General features: G+C 44.9%; 1 protein-coding gene across 2 annotated transcripts in view; it reads right to left on the reverse strand.

The window, feature by feature from the left end:
* Positions 1-4,693: 4,693 nt before the first annotated feature.
* b4galt6 (UDP-Gal:betaGlcNAc beta 1,4- galactosyltransferase, polypeptide 6) overlaps positions 4,694-18,459 on the reverse strand; it is a 29,141-nt gene continuing 15,375 nt past the window's right edge. The window contains exons 5-10 of one of the 2 annotated variants that reach the window (XR_009783916.1): positions 15,079-15,195; positions 11,717-11,904; positions 11,475-11,597; positions 11,165-11,266; positions 8,822-9,665; positions 4,694-8,546 (exon numbers count right to left, since the gene is read on the reverse strand). Coding sequence is in view for 1 of the 2 variants with exons in the window: in XM_061737380.1 (XP_061593364.1) it covers positions 9,518-9,665; positions 11,165-11,266; positions 11,475-11,597; positions 11,717-11,904; positions 15,079-15,195 (678 nt within the window). In the remaining variant the exon portion in view is untranslated. Of the gene's footprint in view, positions 9,666-11,164; positions 11,267-11,474; positions 11,598-11,716; positions 11,905-15,078; positions 15,196-18,459 lie in introns of both variants that reach the window. The other variant, XM_061737380.1, reaches the window with a different exon arrangement.

The raw sequence follows: 18,459 nt of genomic DNA on the forward strand, positions 1-18,459 counted from the left end.
ATTAGAACCTCACCAGAATGGTTACAGAAATAGTATCGGCTTGGAGCGGCTCTACCCGCCTCAGCCCCTAGTGCAAAAGCGCAAAACGGGTAGAACCGAGTTAAGGCGGTACTAATGCAAAAGCGCCATTTGACACTGTTGATCATGGCATTTTACTGCACAGGTTAGAGCATGTTATTGGGATTAAAGGGACAGCTCTACGTTGGTTTAAATCATATCTATCTGACAGGTTCCAGTTTGTTCATGTACATGAGGTTTCTTCAGAACAGTCAAGGGTCTGTTATGGTGTTCCGCAGGGTTCAGTGCTAGGGCCAATCTTGTTTAGTTTATACATGCAGCCGTTGGGAAGTATAATCCAGAATCACGGCATACACTTTCATTGTTATGCTGATGATACGCAGCTCTATTTGTCTATGAAGCCGGATGAGACAGAACCGTTAGTTAAACTTCAGGCATGTCTTAGGGACATCAAGGACTGGATGTCCAGAAATTTCTTGCTTCTAAATTCAGATAAAACAGAGGTTATCATTTTTGGTCCAGAGCATCTTAGGAAGGGATTAGATGGTGTTGCGATGGCTTCCAGTGCAACTGTGAGAAACCTTGGTGTTGTTTTCTATCAGGATTTGTCGTTTAAACCATATGTTAATCAGGTTTGTAAAATAGCAGAAAAACTAGTTCATGCGTTTGTATCTTCTAGACTAGATTACTGTAATGTGTTGTTAGCAGGATGTCCAAGTAATTTGCTGAATAGGCTCCAGCTGATCCAGAATGCAGCAGCACGAGTGCTGACAGGAATCAGCAGGAGAGACCATGTCTCTCCAGTGTTAGCGTCGCTCCATTGGCTACCTGTAAAATTCAGAATCCAATTTAAAATTGTATTACTTGCATATAAAGCCCAAATCGGCTTAGCTCCGCAGTATTTACAAGATTTGATAGTGCCTTATGTTCCTGGCAGAGCTCTCCGTTCTCAGAGTGCAGGTTTACTCGTAGTTCCTAGAGTATCCAAATGTAGATTTGGAGGGCGGGCGTTCTGCTATCAGGCACCATTACTATGGAACCAACTTCCAATCTAGGTTAAGGAGGCTGACACCACCTCCACCTTTAAAACTAAACTTAAAACATTTCTGTTTAGTAAAGCCTATAGTTAGTGTTTAGTAAACCTCTAGCTGGTGTTGGTAAATCTCTAGGTAGTGTAAATTCTAGTGTGTTAGAGTCAGTAGTCATAGTTGCAGCTATGGAACAAAACTATAATAGTTAGTCTCAAATATAGCTTGGTGGTAGATATGCTGCTATAGGCTTATGCTGCAGGGGGCACCGACATGATCCGCTGGGTGGTGCCTCTCACCCTTCTTCTCCCTTCCTCTCTTCTCCATTTCCGTTTTTATTTATTATAAATATCTCATAGCTATCATTTTTGTCCATCGTTCCTGTAGTTTCTGGTGCCGGCCCCCCTTTTTTCTCTTTTGTGCATGTTTGCAGGCTGGAGCCTTGGGAGCTGCGTTCTGGACTGCGGTCCCGCACCCACCCGCCCATCCCCGGTCATCCCGTTGCTGCTTCCACCTGCCTACATGGATGTCTGCTGTGTGCCTGCTGACGACCCCCCCCCCCCCTTACGATCCAGGTCCTGTTCCAGGTTTCTTCCCTCCTAAAGGGGAGTTTTTCTTGCCACTGTTTGGCTTAAGGTTTTTCTCCCACTAGGGGAGTTTTTACCTGCCATTGTTTATGTAATAATTGCTCGGGGGGTTATGTTTATGTTTATGTTCTGGGTCTCTGGAAAGCGTCTAGAGACAACATCTGTTGTATTAGACGCTATATAAATAAAATTGAATTGAATTAATTACATTTCTTATACACTTTTCTTTTTTTGGGGGAGACTCATCACTGGAAAAAATATTCACCTGTTTCAAGTAGATTTTCACTTAAAATAAGTAGAAAAATCTGCGAGTGGAACAAGATTTTTTTGCTTGTAATGAGAAGATAAATCTTGTCCCACTGGCAGATTTTTCTACTTATTTCAAGTGAAAATTTACTTGAAACAGGTGAAAATTGTCAAATAAGTTATTTTTCTGGTAATGACTCTTGTTTTAAGTGTAATGAGATTTTTTGACTAAAAATGAGACATTTTAACTAGAAATAAGACAAATATTCCTGGTAAGATTTTGAGTTTTTGCAGTGTGCCGGAGTGTCTGCCTGTTTTTATCCAGTGATTTGATTGGATTTGTGTTTTTAGGAGGCTTCTAATTTATTTGATATTGTTTTAAATCTATTGATTCATGCAGACGTGGCGTAGTATTACTTTTTATGTTTGGATTGCATGTTATATTTGCTATGTTGGTTTTATCCCACCTTAAAAAGGCGACACCTTCTGTATATTTCCTTGAATTTTTGCCAGGTTCATCCTGCCTTCTTTCATAGTGTATTTAGGATTGTTTAATTAGGGATATTTTTAAATCACTGGAGCCTAGACACTGGGTATTCCTATGCAGTTAATGTCTTTTTATGATAATGTTAACTATCGCATGTTGCGTCACTGAAAGAAAACTAAAAGCAAGAACTTTTTACTTTGAACCACTTCTTTGTGAAGTTTATCCGTGCGGTCTGGTTACCGATAGTGTTCCCTCTGGGTGAAAGTCCCAGGGCAGTGCTGTTGGTTTAGTTTCACTTAGGAAAGCATGCAACTCTAACTTTTTTCTTCTTAGGAACATTATTTTTCAGCAACTTACTTATTTCCTTGTGGAGATTCTGTCCATGTTTGTTCCACCAAGACTCCAGATTATTATAACGTTAGCCATCTGTGATATTCTCCCTCCTTTCATCTCCTTACTTGCACCAAATTACCTGGAACAACTGATCATTTCTCAGCAGCGAACAGCGACCCAGGGCTTAAAGTTACAAAAAATCCTGAGCCTGAACTTTTTTTCCGGGAGCGGGGGCAAGCAACAAGAAATAATATCATTTGAATATTATTTTCCTTTTCACTATGGATTCTTTTGTTATCAAGTTTCACTAGTTGTCATTGTGTTTGACGGGGTATAAGATGACCTGCAATCTAAAATATGAATTATTTTAAACTAAAGGTCATAATGTTATAAGGGCAGGTGAAACTCAGGCAGGCTAATTGGTGGAATTATTGATTAGCAACCATTTAATTCAGTAAAGGCCTATATATATATATATATATATATATATATATATATATATAAATATATATATATAATCTCACGACCGTAGCTGACGTGCTGACCACGTGCACGCCCTGCAGGTCGTTCCTCGTGCACGTCAGCAGCCGCAAACACCAGACTGCACGCGCTGCTCAGACTGGGCCCATCCCACCCTCACATTTATTTGATAGCATTTACAGGAAAGGGTGAACCAAAAAAATTATAATCAAATGGCAAATCTGTAAAATTTACAAAACATTAAAAAAAAATGAAATATGATACTTTTAAAAGATCACTTTATTCAGAGGATCTATGAAGTTTTTCAAATAAAGATTAACAAACAAACTCCGAGCTGAGATGTAAACAGCTGCTGAGCCAGTACCATCAACGTCTGCTGTAGATACATGTACATACAAGTACACGGCACACTGTAATACACTATATATCCAGATGCTCTTTGTTTTGGTTTATGCTCCTTTTATTATATTTTTTATGATGTCTATTTTAACTATTAGTTAATCATCTTGTGTTTTTTTTCTAAGGTATTTCTTGTTTTACTGTCTGAAGTGTATAATAGAGGGGAGGCCACTCGATAATGCTCTCAGGTTTCTGACCTCTCCAGCACATTTTCTTTTTGTTGTTTTCTTGTTAATTTCTCTAAATGCATTCCATTGTATTTTTTTCTATTCTTCTTTCAAAAATTTGCAAATAAATCAAATGAAATCAGTGTGTGTACATGCTTTACTGTCAAATAAATAAAGCAGAAGTTGTCTAGAAGCGCTGAAATCTCCCATGTTCGCGCTGAACGGCCCGGCCTGGCCCAGTCTGGCCCGGTCTGGCCCGGCAGCAGCTCGGGGTTGAGCTGCTCAGCAACGCCGTCAACAGGAAGCTCACGCCAGCATTTTCCTCTGGAGGTCCGTGTTGGGAGGACAGGGGAGGCCGGCGACTCTCAGCTCAGCTCTCAGCTCAGCTCTCAGCTCAGCTCTCAGCTCCTCCACGTCTTCGTCAGCCCTGCAGAACCTCCGGTAGCCGCTCCAAAACAACACGGCACCAGCTCAGCTGCTCTCGTGGTGGCAGAGGGGGAATCCTTTGGCAACAACTTTTGGACTTTTGAACTCTACAGATCATTATGGAAGAGTATTAGGGCCATGCAGGAGAAAAAAATATTTGAGAAGGGAAGATTTTTTTTTATTGTGCACTTCGAGAAAAAAGTCGAAATGTTGAGAAAAAAGTCGAAATGTTGAGATTAATGTTGCGATTTTGATAGCATTTACAGGAAAGGGTGAACAAAAAAAATTATAATCAAATTGCAAATCTATAAAAAATAAATAAATAAAAATAAACATTTAAAAAAAATGAAATATGATACTTTTAAAAGATCAATTTATTCAGAGGTTCTATGAAGTTTTTCAAAAAAAGATTAAAAAAACAAACTCCTAGCTGAGAAAAAAGTCGAAATATCGAGATTAATGTTGCGATTTTGACAGCATTAACAGGAAAGGGTGAACAAAAAAATTATAATCAAATGGCAAATCTGTAAAAAAAAAATAAAAAATTAAATTAAAATTCATTAAAAAAATGAGTGTTGCATTTTTTTCTCAATATTTCAACTTTATTCATGAAATTTTTACTTTTTTCTCAACCTTTCTACTTTTTTCTTGAAATTGTACTTCAACATTAATCTCGACATTTCGACTTTTTTCTCAACATTTCGACTTTTTTCTCGAAGTGTATAATGAAAATAAAATCTTCCTCCTATAAAATATTATTTTTAGTTTTCTCCTGCCTGGTCCTAATACTCGTCCGTACTGACGTAGATTTTACCGCCACTGGAAGAAAAAAAACACACTGGAGAAAACACTAAACAAACGAGAAAGCCCATAAAGCATGATATGGCCCCTTTATTATCATCACTTAAGATTTAAAATAAATAGATAAATAAAAAGAAAATAAATTGAGGCACAAATACTGCAAAGTGGAATATAGTTGTCCACCTGAATGTCGTCAGATGCTTGTAAAACACTTAGAAGAGTTGTTGTGAGACTGGGCGAGCGCTGGAACGAGGACAGAAGCAGGTTCCCAGTTTAACCCTTAAGCCATCCGGGTCAGTTCCATCCCTGAAACGACCCAACCCATCCTGGTGAATCCCCCCCCAAACTAACACAAGGAGCCGTGACCCGCCAGTCAGGTGTTCCTGCCGTCTCGTAGCAGGAAACTAAGGCGTGTGCTTGTGTGACGGGCGAGAGACGACCTGGGTAACAGCGCCGCCCTAACGGCCGGCTACCCCGCAGCTCTGGGGTTCAGGGTGCAGGTGAATCCCGACGGCGAATGGAAGGATCAGACGCTCTGCTCCTCTGATCCACATCCCAAGCGTTAAAGCTGCGAGGCTGCGATGGGCCCAGATGCAGGAGCTGCAGCAGCTGCAGGAGCTGCAGCAGCTGCAGCAGCTGCAGGAGCTGCAGGAGCTGCAGGAGCTGCAGGAGCTGCAGGAGCTGCAGCAGCTGCAGCAGGAGCTGCAGCAGGAGCTGCAGCAGGAGCTGCAGGAGCTGCAGCAGGAGCTGCAGTAGCTGCAGCAGCTGCAGCAGCTGCAGCAGCTGCAGGAGCTGCAGGAGCTGCAGGAGCTGCAGGAGCTGCAGCAGCTGCAGTAGCTGCAGGAGCTGCAGGAGCAGCAGCATCTGTGTGGTCACGAGTCCAGCATCAGCGGCGGGAGCACACAACAAAAACACTTCTCTGGCCACTTCCAACCACAATTATCTTTTAGAAATACCTGCCAAGTCAAAATACCCTTAATAGCAATAACAAAAATGCTTTGGTGCACATTAAGAACCCAGATATACTTGCAGTTCAGACCGCGTACGCATCATGGCCGCCACGCGTATCCTGCATTCATTTGACGCGCCAACGTGCACGTTCTACTACCACTGCTACTAAATATTTAATCACTTTTCCAACTGTTGCTCTGCTTACTGCCCCCTATCGGTCACCGCCGGTACCACGCGCTCTCCTCACGTACTACACGAGCGACGTTGCAGTTGGTGCTGCACGGGAACGGACGTGAACGCAAGAAATATGCAAGTATATCTGGGGCTTAAGATATCTATATCTTAATTCGGAATTAATTATTCCGAATTAAATCATTCAGAATTAAACTATTTTCCTTCGAGTTTACATGGAAATAGTAATTCTGAATTGAGGTTTCCATGGAAAACACGTTTGATGGTCTTTCTCCAATTCCTCTTCAGGTCTGGGGGTTGGGAAGGTTCTGATTGGGAAGGCGGTAAACGTCTTTACGTATTACGTAAAGACGTTTACCGGAGGTTATGTCTACCAGAAGAAAAACTAACTTAGCCGTTACAACTTTGGAAAGCTCACCATTTTGATGTTTCCTGTTTCCATCTGTTCTTTTAATTATTTCTATTTATTAAATAAATGGTCTCTGCTCTTGACCAGCGTTTACTGCTGCTGCATCTTGAAACTTTGTTTGGAAAACCAGCCCAGCGCGGAATATAAGCGTCATGGAGACAGACGGGCGAGGGAACGAGCAGAAAGAAAGACCGGAATTAATTTAAAGAGGAATGAGTGTAAACATAATCGCAGAATTATTAAAATAAAAATCTGAATAAACCAGCCCCTTACTTTGGAATTAAGTTTAATTCGGAATGGCCATTTTCATTCAGAATTAGGTGTTTACATGGTAATTTTTACTAATTTTAAATCAGATTTAATTTTAATTCTGAATTAAAGAAGAATCAAACTTCCCATGTGAATGCACTGAAGGTGGAGGAGCGTTGGCCCGACGCCTGCGGCGCCAGAACTTCCCAGGCCCGTGAAACACCAGCCGGGGAACAAAGCTCCCGGTTCTCCGGGACAGCCTGGTGAGCCTGGTCCCGCTGGTACCAGCAGCTCTGTCTGGTGACCCGGGCTGGTACCAGCAGCTCTGCAGCAGCTCTGGGGGGGGAGAACCAGTGCCAACCATCTAACTCCCGGGCTGTGGTTCTTTGAATATGATTGATTGACGGTGGGTTCAGCCAGCGGCTCCTGCTCCTCCTCCACAACGGTCATACCATAGACATAGACACGTAGACGCCGCATCCAGCACTGAGCCGGACGTCAACGTCGCCGCCATATTGGATGTTCAAGACTGTGCTGGAAACTAATACAAGTAAATGGACTTATTTTCATAAAGCGCCTTTCTACAAAGAAACATATTTTAAAATGTTCAAGTAACAAAATAACATATTTGAACCATTTTTCAGACAATAAAATAACATGTTTTGTTGATGAGAAAATATGTTTCTCTATTTTTCTTATTTTTGTGAGGGGGGATATATATTGTTTTTCGGCACTACCTTGTTCTCTATAGCTGATATAACATGAATTACTCCTGTGTGGGATAAATAAAGTTCTTATTTTTACCATCTGATTAAATTAAATATATTATATTTGGTGCCTAACTGTTTCCCAAGTATATTAGTGCGTGTGTGAATGAATAAATGAGACGTAAAACGTACATGTCTTTGTAGAAAGGCTCTTTATGAAAATAAGTCCATTTACTTGTATTAGTTTACAGCACAGTCTTGAACATCCAATATGGCATACGTTTGGATACGTTTGGATACGTTTGGGCTGAAGGAGCAAAGCGGTGGCCCCGCGGTTGTGCCCCGTACTAAGAGAAACGCTGCTCTTGTAGGAGCCGTCGGTTAAAGCCCATCCCCCCCACCCCCCCCCTGCCACCGGTTCGGTACGTTCTGCACCGATGGAAACGGCCGTTTCAGGGACTCCAAGACCGGGGCCGGTTCTAACCGCCAGGCTGCAGATATTACACACGCGCTTCAGCTGGGAAACCAGACTGACTTCCAGGTCAAACACGGCCAAAGTTCTGATAGAACGGTGCAGAAATGAAGGAAACAAGAGAATTTGTGGTCAAACTCAAAACCTGGACCCTGAGGAGAACCCTGACAGCCAAACATCTGGTCTCTATCCATCGCTCAAGTGCTCAAACCTTTAAAGAATTAAAGTTTTCACAGCAGATGCCATTCAAGAACAGCGGCGTTGCGGGCCGTGAAGGTGCAGACACGTGTTCTCTCATTCTGGCTCCCGTCTGAAGGCCCGCGGCAGCGGCCCGGACCAGCCCCGGGGCCCCCCGGGGCCCCCCGGGGCCGCGGTACAGCAACAACGACAAGCTCCACCATGGGTCACCACTGAAAAGCTATTTAATCATAGAAAAAAGATGCAAACACCTCTGAGACAGAAACATCCACCGGTGGGAGACTGAAGTGGCACTACAGCGTGTCGTGACACTCTGGCAACTGTTTTTTTTTTTTTTCCTGGAACAAAATCAGGTAGGAAAGATGCCCGACCCCCCTACCGAGAAGCAGCTCGACTCTGTTCACAAACACACACAAAGAAAAGCACAACAGAAGGCAAAAGTAAAAATATACACATCTCCACCTGATGAAGTTGGTTCTCTTTCAAATGAAATAAAAATGCGGTAAACTTAATAAATTAAGGCATGCAATAAAAATAATGACAAATCTGTTTTTGAGCCAAACACGGTTAGAAGATCCTCCGCTCGGGGAAGAAGCTCATCACTCTGATTAAGTTCTCAGAACAAAGGTAGCTGCCAAAATACAATTCAAACCAACCGGACTGTGACTCACCACTGAGGCTCGTATTTACATGTGTGTGATCTGCGTTGGCGCATGGAGAAGCTCATATTTACATCCAAGTTGTTGCAGATTCAGCAGCAAGTGCAGCAAAACAAAACTTCCTGAATCAGAGACAATAAATACAAAATCAAAGGAGAAATGAGGCCTGGGACCAGGCGTCACCTCCGTGGGCCGCCCTTCCTCCCGGAGGATTTCTGGGGCCCGACGAAATGATATGTGTCAAAGGATTTGGGTGATTTTTTGGGGCTCTTGGGGTGACGGTGGCAGATCAGGAGTGAAGCAGTGCAGATGTGAGCAGAGCTGAGCTTCTGCCACGTTAAGGCTTTGCAGTAAACATCGGAGTGAGATGCTGCTGAAACCAGGACTGGAGTCGGCTGGTCGTTACGCTAGGATGAACGGAGACATGCAGCAACACGTCAGGCACGCACACACCCAGCCACACACACACACACACACACGCACACACACACACACCGCCGACAGCTCACTGCCAGGGACTGGTACACTCCTTAACTCCTTGTTCTTCTTTTTCATTTTTTTAAATCCAGATTCTCTTTTTTGCCACAGTCAGATTTCTTGGCAGCGTTTCCAGGTGCGATTCCCTCCCTCCCAGCGTGTGCCTCGGTTGGTGGGGCCCCGGGGCTCCCCGGGGGCCCCGCTGTGGGGCGGTGGGGGTCCAGGGGGCCCTCAGTAGTCTGAGATGGGGGCCAGCTCGGGAGACAGGTCCACGGAGATGTTCTTGTACAGGCAGCAGAGGGAGGTGTGGGGGGTGTAGCGCAGGTTGTTGAGGCCGTCCAGGTGCTGCCGCTCCTTAGAGTACCGCAGCAGTTTATACCTGCAACACAGGCTCGTTAGGGGGGGGGAAATATACAAAAATACATGCATCGCAATTCTCCCCGCCCTTATTTAATATCACTTAATTGAATTTAAATCTTTTATTTCGAGCATAAAATAATTATAAAAACAAGAATTTACACAAAACATCAGAAAACAAGAATACAAATAAACTGTCATTAAACAAAATCAAAAAGAAGTAAACCTTCATTCCCGAAAGGGAGTAGGAAAAAGTAAAAACTAATGAGGTCCTACCCCTTGTTTCTATTTCAATTTTACTCGAATACAACATAGAAAAATAAAAATAAAAAAATATAACAGCAAGCTTTACTTTATCAAAAAATATACCTATTATTACAAATATAAAAATATTAAAGCACTTCATTACAATATTATACCTGAGCATTATAAATAATATAATTATATCTATCTATCTATCCATCCATCCATCCATCCAGCCATCCAGCCATCCACCCATCCATCCATCCATCCATCCAGCCATCCATCCACACACTCACACCCACACCTTATCATAAACAATATGCCTGAGCATTATAAGTATTATACCATCATTACTATGCCATATACATATAGAATCCCAGTCCTTATATACTACAATACCATAAATTACTATACTATATTAATACAGCATATATTAGGCAAAGGCTCTGAATGATTCACCTACTGGCCAGTGGGGGCGCTGTGTGCAACATTTTCTTATGATTGGCGTTTTGTGGACGGTGGCTGCACGCGACCAAACAACAATAAAAAGGCGGAAAATCTTTCAGATCAGACGTTTTTACTCATTTTGAATTCCCATTTAAAGAAGGAACATGAGAAACGGACAAAAGTAGGGAGGTGTGTAAGTTGTGCCAGGCAGAACTAAAATATAACAGCAACACGACAAACCTGCGGAACCACTCAAGCCGATACCATGCGGATGCAACAACCTACGGCTAAAACTGTGGACCCAAAACAGATGCAACTGGACAAAGCCTTTGTCTGCAAACTATCGCCAAGATCTGTCCGCACACAAGATAACGGAGTCTGTGGCGTCTTCATTTGTAAGGACCTTCGACCGTACAGTGGTTTTAAGAAGATGGTACACACTTGAACCACGATACACGATCATGTGACACAGAACTGTCATGTGTTTTTCATTTTATTTTAACTTTTGTACTACAGTCCAAATGCACGAGTGAGCCATTATGGTGCTGCTAAGTTTAATTGCTCAGTTCATTTCTATGTGAAGTAACATGCCACGTTATAGGCATGAAAATAAAAATAATGAAAAACTGCCAACAGCTATTTGTGTATTTCTAATTCTTACTGAATGGTTATCGAAGCATTTAAATCAATATCAAATCGAATCGTGAGGTTCTTAACAATACCCAGGCCCAGGCCTCATGTCACTCCTTTATGCACCAACACCCCTCCGGAACAATTAACTACTTTTTTTAATAAATAACTTCTTTATTTTAGAGAGAAAAGTGTCCTCACCTGCCGAGGAACTGCACCTCTCCTCTGTGATGGTGAGGGATGGACTTGTACTTGCCGATCTCTCCCTCTGGCCGCGTGATGTTCATGTCAGCGTAGTGAACCCTGAGGACAAACAGCAGTCAGTCAGGGGGGGCTGTGGAGCCAGACCGGACCCCCAGACCAGACCCCCCGACCAGACCCGGTGTGTGAAGGTGTGAAGGGAAGTGAAGGTGTGGAGGGGAGTGAAGGTGTGAATAGATGTGAGGGTGTGGAGGGATGTGAAGGTGTGAATAGATGTGGAGGTGTGGAGGGATGTGGAAGGATGTCTCACCTGTTCCATAAATCATCGTCCTCTCCTCCCCAGCCCCAGAAGGCGTTGGGAAAGCCATTGATCTTCCTGAACTGCTCCACCGTCAGTCCACTCACGCCACCAAAGAACTCACTGTAAGGAAGACTGCAGCAGAGAGAACCTTCAGACCAGAGAGAACCTTCAGACCAGAGACGGCAGGCCTGGAAATCAAGTGGCTGCTGGACGACGTGGCATCCACAGTGAATCTACCGGGACACACTTACATGTACATGTACTTATCCAGCTTGGCAGCAAAGTGGCGGGGCATGTGACCACAGCCGTAGTAGTTCCGGTCGTTCTCAGGGATGTGGTCCACGTCGTGGAAGATCAGGCAGTCCCAGTCCACGTCCTTCATGGCCTCCATGAATCCCACGTTGAACAGCATGGCTCTGTTGAAGGGCTGCGTCCCGCTCTGGAGACAGACACCCATCAGTGAGGCACCGCCGCTTCAATGGGCCAAGCTGAGCCACGGTAACGCAGCGTTACGAGCAGAGTCTGAATGGTCCAGGACCAAAATACGGATCCAGTATGAACCTTCCAGACCCCTCAGGTCATCTGGATCTGGTTCTCATCAGTTCCCATGTTCACTGGTACTTTTAAGAGGGAGTCTCAAAACTTGATTTTGTAATGCTTTTTATTATTATTTTAATGTCTCGGTAAAGCACTTTATTGTTAAAATGTTCTAAACAAATCAACCTGCCTTGCCTTGCCCTGCCTTGCCCTTGTCTTGCCCTGCCTTGCTCTTGCTTTGCCCTGCCTTGCCCTGGCTTTGCCCTGCCTTGGCCTTGCCTTGCCCTTGCTTTGCCCAGCCTTGGCCTTGCCTTGCCCTTGCTTTGCCCTGCCTTGGCCTTGCTTTGCCCTTGCTTTGCCCTGCCTTGGCCTTGCCTTGCCCTTGCTTTGCCCTGCCTTGGCCTTGCCTTGCCTTGCCCTTGCTTTGCCCTGCCTTGGCCTTGCCCTTGCTTTGCCCTGCCTTGGCCTTGCCTTGCCCTTGCTTTGCCCTGCCTTGGCCTTGCCTTGCTCTTGCCTTGCCCTTGCCTTGGCCTTGGCCTTGCCCTTGCCCCTGCCCTGCCTCTGCAGCAGCTCAGTGTACGCTACCCAGACCCGGACATACAGAATCTCAGCCCCCCGGAAGAAACGCTGCAGTATTAAACCGTGTCATGCACCAGTTCAGGCCAGATTAGGGTTCAGGAAGAGAGAGTCCCAGCCGTCAGTCACGAGGTACCATGTCTGAGCAGTGTGTCCTACTCAGGCTTTTGGATTTAGGAGTTCAGGTGTCCCCCCACATGCACCAGCACAGCGTCAGGACCACTGTCAGGAGCCATTGCGTCACTCCTTCATATAGTTTTATCTCTAAATCCAGAACTACCGGTACTTTTATTTGGATGTCAAGTTTCATCTTTAAGACTCATTTTCAAACTTTTCAAGCAACTCATTGGATCAGTAGTAAATTATATTTCTGGATAAAGAGGGCATTTTGATCTTTGCCACATTAACAAGAGATGTTGAGCCATAAAGCACGCAACAGGTCCACTGGGCGGTGCCCCTCACCCTTCTTCTATTCTCCTCTTTCCTTTTTCTCTTCTCCTCTTCCATTTTTTATTTATTATAAGTATCTCATAGCTATCGTTTTTGTCCATCGTTCTTGTAGTTTGTTGTGCTGGTCTGCCTCCCCCTTTTTTCTCTTTTGTGTATGTTTGCAGGCCGGAGCTTCAGGAGCTGCGTGCTGACTTGCAGTCCCCCCTCTGATCATCCCACTGCTGCTTCCACCTGTCTGTGGGGATGTCTGGTAGATGCTGCTGAAATCCTGGCCTGCCTGCCTCCCCTCCCCTTCCCGACCACCCCCGTCTGTCCAGGTCCTGCTCAAGGTTTCTTCCCTCCTAAACGGGAGTTTTTCTTGCAACTGTTTGGTTTTTCTCCCACTAGGAGTTTCTTCCTGCCATTGTTTACGTTATGTTTATGTAATAATTGCTAGGGGGTTATGTTCTGGTCTCTGGAAAGATGCTAGAGACAACTTCTGTTGTAATAGACGCTATATAAATAAAATTGAATTGAACAGAGGTTTCTAGCAGCAAAAAGAAAACACACATTCGTTTATGATCTTAAATGTGTCATTGGTCTGTAATTAGCCACCGTGTCGTTACTTCTCCCAGGGTCTGTGGTCAGCGTTGCTCTCAATCAACAGCACTGAGTATTACTCCCAACCAATCACCCTGGAGCTTGTCCTCGTTTCAATAGTTAGCATTTCATGTAGCTATTTTAATTGCTTTCAAAATCACCTCAGTTTCGACAAAGTCAGTCGAGATATTTTTGAGTTTTGTCAGAAGCTTAAAAAAAAAGAACTTTCGGGCCACTCGGTGGCGCAGTGGGTTGGGCAAGCGGCTCATATCCACCACCATCTTACCACTGGATCAGGGAAGTCATGGGACATCTAACTGGAAAAGATCAGGTCCACTGAGACATTGTAGAGGATCTGGCAACCTTTCCTGAACCTTGTGGAGGGTATGGATGCTGATAATATCATGTAAAGGTTTTCATTCATTTTCATTTATATTGGCCCTGTGTCTGATGATAATCTGGCAATATATGTTCATTTTTATTTATTTTTTTACTAGTTTTTGGGGGATATTTTTCTGTTTGTTTTTTTTCTTCTTCTTGTTTCTCTGTTTGACTGTATGGTCCTGTTATAATAATATAAACTATAAAAAGACTGATAAAAAACAAAAGCAAGCGGCCCATGTACTGAGGCTACAGTCCTCCTGCAGTGGTTGCAGGTTTGAATCCCAGCCTGTGCACCTTTGCTGCATGTCATCCCCATTCTCTCTCTCTGCCCCCTTCCTGTCTGCAACTTCAAAAAGGGGCCCACTAGAGCCCAAAAAAAAGAGAAAACTTTCAAAAACAAGGATTTAACAGCATTCTGGTGGCTGTGCAGATGTTGGAATAATTATGTATATAGGTATAAATAATTATGTATGTTTGAGTTATCACTTGTCATGTCTCAACAATAACTCTGAACTTTTGACTGTGTTCCTTGTTTTTTGTATGTCTCGACTGAGACTTGCAGAAAAGCAGAAACAGCAGTTTCGACGGCGCTGCAGGGGAGCGTGGCTGATGCTCACATCCCCTTATTATCAATGATAGCGTTTTAGCAATTAGTAATGTATGTGAGTGTGTTATGAGACAACTTATTTATCAGACAGGAAAGCAACGGTCAAATGTCACCAGGAGAAGTGGGACTGCACCCTGTCTGACCCTCAGACAGTTATCTGTACCAATCAGCATACAGTATTCTCTACATTAGAAGGTGTGAGCAGCCTCAACCTCTTTCCCTTACGCTGACTCATGTTTATGTAACCAGGGCGTTCCCAATCAATAAAAGGTGAGGAGAGTGCTGAGACTGGCAGAGTGGTTTGGAGATTGTAACTGTATGGCCTTTCTTTCCTTATATGTCTGATGTTTTAGGTGCTTAGACCTGACAGCTGATTCTGCACCGGAGAGATGAACGAGTCACAGAAGATGAAAGGCTGCTGAGTCCCAGGCTCGCTCCGTCCCCCCCGCTGAGCGCCGGAGCGTTCTCTGTGGAACGTACCTGCTCGATGACGTAGAAGGCGAACTGCAGCCGCTGCCTCTGCAGCATGGGGATCAGGTGCTGGAAGAGGATGGGGAGATGCTCGTGCCGGTTTCTGAAGGGGATCAGGATGGCCACCTGCACACATGAAGGAGAAACGGATCACTAACCAAGTTCTGAGGGGCAGTTTCTGCTGATGCCAACAGCTTGTCTGTTAAACAGTGGGAGCCTGTCAGGTCTGCTCCCGTTGAGACAACACCTTTGTTGGGTTTGGCCCTCTTCCCTGTACAAATACACAGCTGGTGTGCTGGTGACAGCAGCGTGATGGCCGGTCAGGAGGCCCGGCATGGGAACGCCACAGACAATACAGCCGCTTTAAAAAAAAAATGCTCTCCCTGCAAAGCTCCAACCTTTATCAGCAAGACGGAAACGACACGGTCCAAGGGTCTTCATGACGGACGGAACGACGGATGCTTTCTTTAAACGAAGGATGATATCTGAAATATGGAGGTCATAGATGATATCAATTATATGGAGGTCTGCCCCCCTCTTTTTATTTTTCCTCTCTTCTGTGTATGTTTCCAGGCCGGAGCTTCAGGAGCTGCATGCTGACCTGCAGTCCCATGGCTAAACAGCGTCCACTGGAAACCAATGCAAGAGGGGATATTTGTTCTGAATGGCTTGATCAGCAATCCCCTCATCAGAGGTCAGAGGAGCTGGGGATTCCCCATGGACTCATCCATTCGTGAGTACACTAAACTCTTAGGACAACTAACAGACTTAGAGCCCAGATATACTTGCAGTTCAGAACGCGTACGCATCATGGCCGCCACGCGTATCCTGCGTTCAATTACCAGCTGGTCCCAGTCTGATACCAGCTGGTCTGACACCAGCTGGTCCCGGTCTGATACCGGCTGGTCCCGGTCTGATACCGGCTGGTCCCGGTCTGATACCGGCTGGTCCCGGTCTGGTACCGGCTGGTCCCGGTCTGGTACCGGCTGGTCCTGGTGTGATACCAGCTGGTCCAGGTCTGATACCAGCTGGTCCAGGTCTGATACCGGCTGGTCCCGGTCTGATACCAGCTGGTCCAGGTCTGATACCAGCTGGTCCATGTCTGATACCAGCTGGTCTGATACCAGTTGGTCTGATACCAGCTGGTCCCGGTCTGGTACCAGCTGGTCCCGGTCTGATACCAGCTGGTCCCGGTCTGGTACCAGCTGGTCCCGGTCTGATACCAGCTGGTCCCGGTCTGGTACCAGCTGGTCCCGGTCTGATACCAGCTGGTCCCGGTCTGGTACCAGCTGGTCCCGGTCTGATACCAGCTGGTCCCGGTCTGGTACCAGCTGGTCCCGGTCTGATACCAGCTGGTCCCGGTCTGGTACCAGCTGGTCCCGGTCTGATACCAGCTGGTCCCGGTCTGATACCAGCTGGTCCCGGTCTGGTACCGGCTGATTCAACGGTCTAACATGCCATCTCCGAGGTCGCTGGCTCCGTTTCCTTTGTCGAGATCACAACCAAAGCAATGTGATAATCTCCTCTTCATCCAATGGTGTCATGTAAACTTGTTCGTTGTTCTAATCTGCTACTACCGTTACGACTAAATATTTAATCACTTTTCCAACTGTTGCTCTGATTACTGCCCCCTATCGGTCACCGCCGGTACCGCGTGCTCTCCTCACGTACTACGCGAGCAACGTTGCAGTTGGTGGTGCACGAGAACGGACGTGAACGCAAGCACCAACTGCAAGTATATCTGGGCTCTTAGGAGTAAAGTTTAAACTTTTCTCTGACCCAATAACATTTCAGCAATCATTTAGACAGAATACCAACAATGAAGTAAGCAACAGCAAGCACGTCAGGGGTTTTCTCATTCACAACCTAACACCAGGTCCAATCTTTCATTTCCCGTGCAATGGTAGGCATGGGAGGACGTCTGTCCCTCCCCAGTAGGGCTGCAACTAACAACTATTTTAATAGTCGACTAGTCACCGACTATTGAAACAATTAGTTGACTAATCGGATAATTCGTTTTTTGTTTTTTTTTATTAGTATGAGGTTGCTTTAATTATGTGGCAAATGATAATAAACACAAGAAAGATGGCACTAGAGCCCTGCGCAAGACTGTTTTCTTCATCCTGCTCCTGCTGAATTTCTGACCATTACCGCCTGCAACGTGTTACACTCCCGCCCCTCCCGCAAAACTCTGTGAATTTATGCCCGCACGGCGCACAATAATAGAGATGCATTGATTTAGTGTCTTCTCCCGTCCCGCAAGAGAAATCTATCTGGTTTAGCTTGATGGATGATTGACAGTTCATAGGTCACCTGACTGAAAGTTAGATGCAAATCATTGTCATCATCACACAATCTATTTCACCTTTCACGCATCAATTATGATTGAGGTTATACCAACGAGAGTAGCTGTGATAATACTAATAAATAACATAAAATAAACAAAGTTAACGAATGAAACGGATTAATTTAACAAATGAAAATAGGCTTAATATCTTACCAAGGCGAGTCCCTTTCGTTCAACACTCCGACGTGCTTTCTCTTCCAATGCTCGTGCGTTACCGACGTGTTCCCGTGATAAGCAAGGTCGGCTTTGCAAACCTTGCAAGTAATCTTTTTATTCACCGTATCCAGGCTAGAATGCTCCTAAACCTTTGAACTTTTATTATGCGCAGCTGCTGTACAGGACGCCATCATTTTGTTTTACCCGCCACCGCTCTGCAGAGACGCTATCGTGCATGCATGACTCTCGGCAGAGATTGTATAGAAGTGAAAAACACGTCTGGCGACAATTGTCGACAATGGAATTCATTGTCGACAATTTTGGTTATCGATTTTTGTCGACGAATCATTGCAGCCTTACTCCCCAGCCCACGGTAGGCATGGGAGGACGTCTGTCCAGGTCCCGCTGTTGACATGTTTTAATGCTATATTTGGGGACAGCCGTCCTGCTGCTGCTGGTGGGAGACAGAACGTCCTGCTGGTGGGAGACTGAAACTCTTGCGTTACTGCTTCAGGCAGCATAGAGGAAACATCTGGAGACAGCTGCAACCATGTGCTGATGAAAAGATGCTTCTCTGCCACTTCTAGTGACTTTATGTATCTGGACCAGATCGGGTCTTTATCAGGTCTCAAAACCAGGAAAGTGCAACCTCAGATGAACAACACACAAGTTTTTATCTCATCATTTACTGACTTTACTGAAAATGCAGAAGTAACATATGACAAGTGAATTGCTGGGAGGATTCAGCTGTAACGCTTTTAGCTGCAGGAACGGGAAGCAATGGTTTCCTGTATGACTGTATCAGAAACTGATGGTCATGCTGCTATACATTGTTCAAGTGTTGCTTCAGTCTGCAGACAACTCTTCAAAAAACCTGGATTCTCTTG

The sequence above is a fragment of the Cololabis saira genome, chromosome 13, assembly GCF_033807715.1.
Source record: "Cololabis saira isolate AMF1-May2022 chromosome 13, fColSai1.1, whole genome shotgun sequence".
NCBI classification, from domain to species: domain Eukaryota; kingdom Metazoa; phylum Chordata; class Actinopteri; order Beloniformes; family Belonidae; genus Cololabis; species Cololabis saira.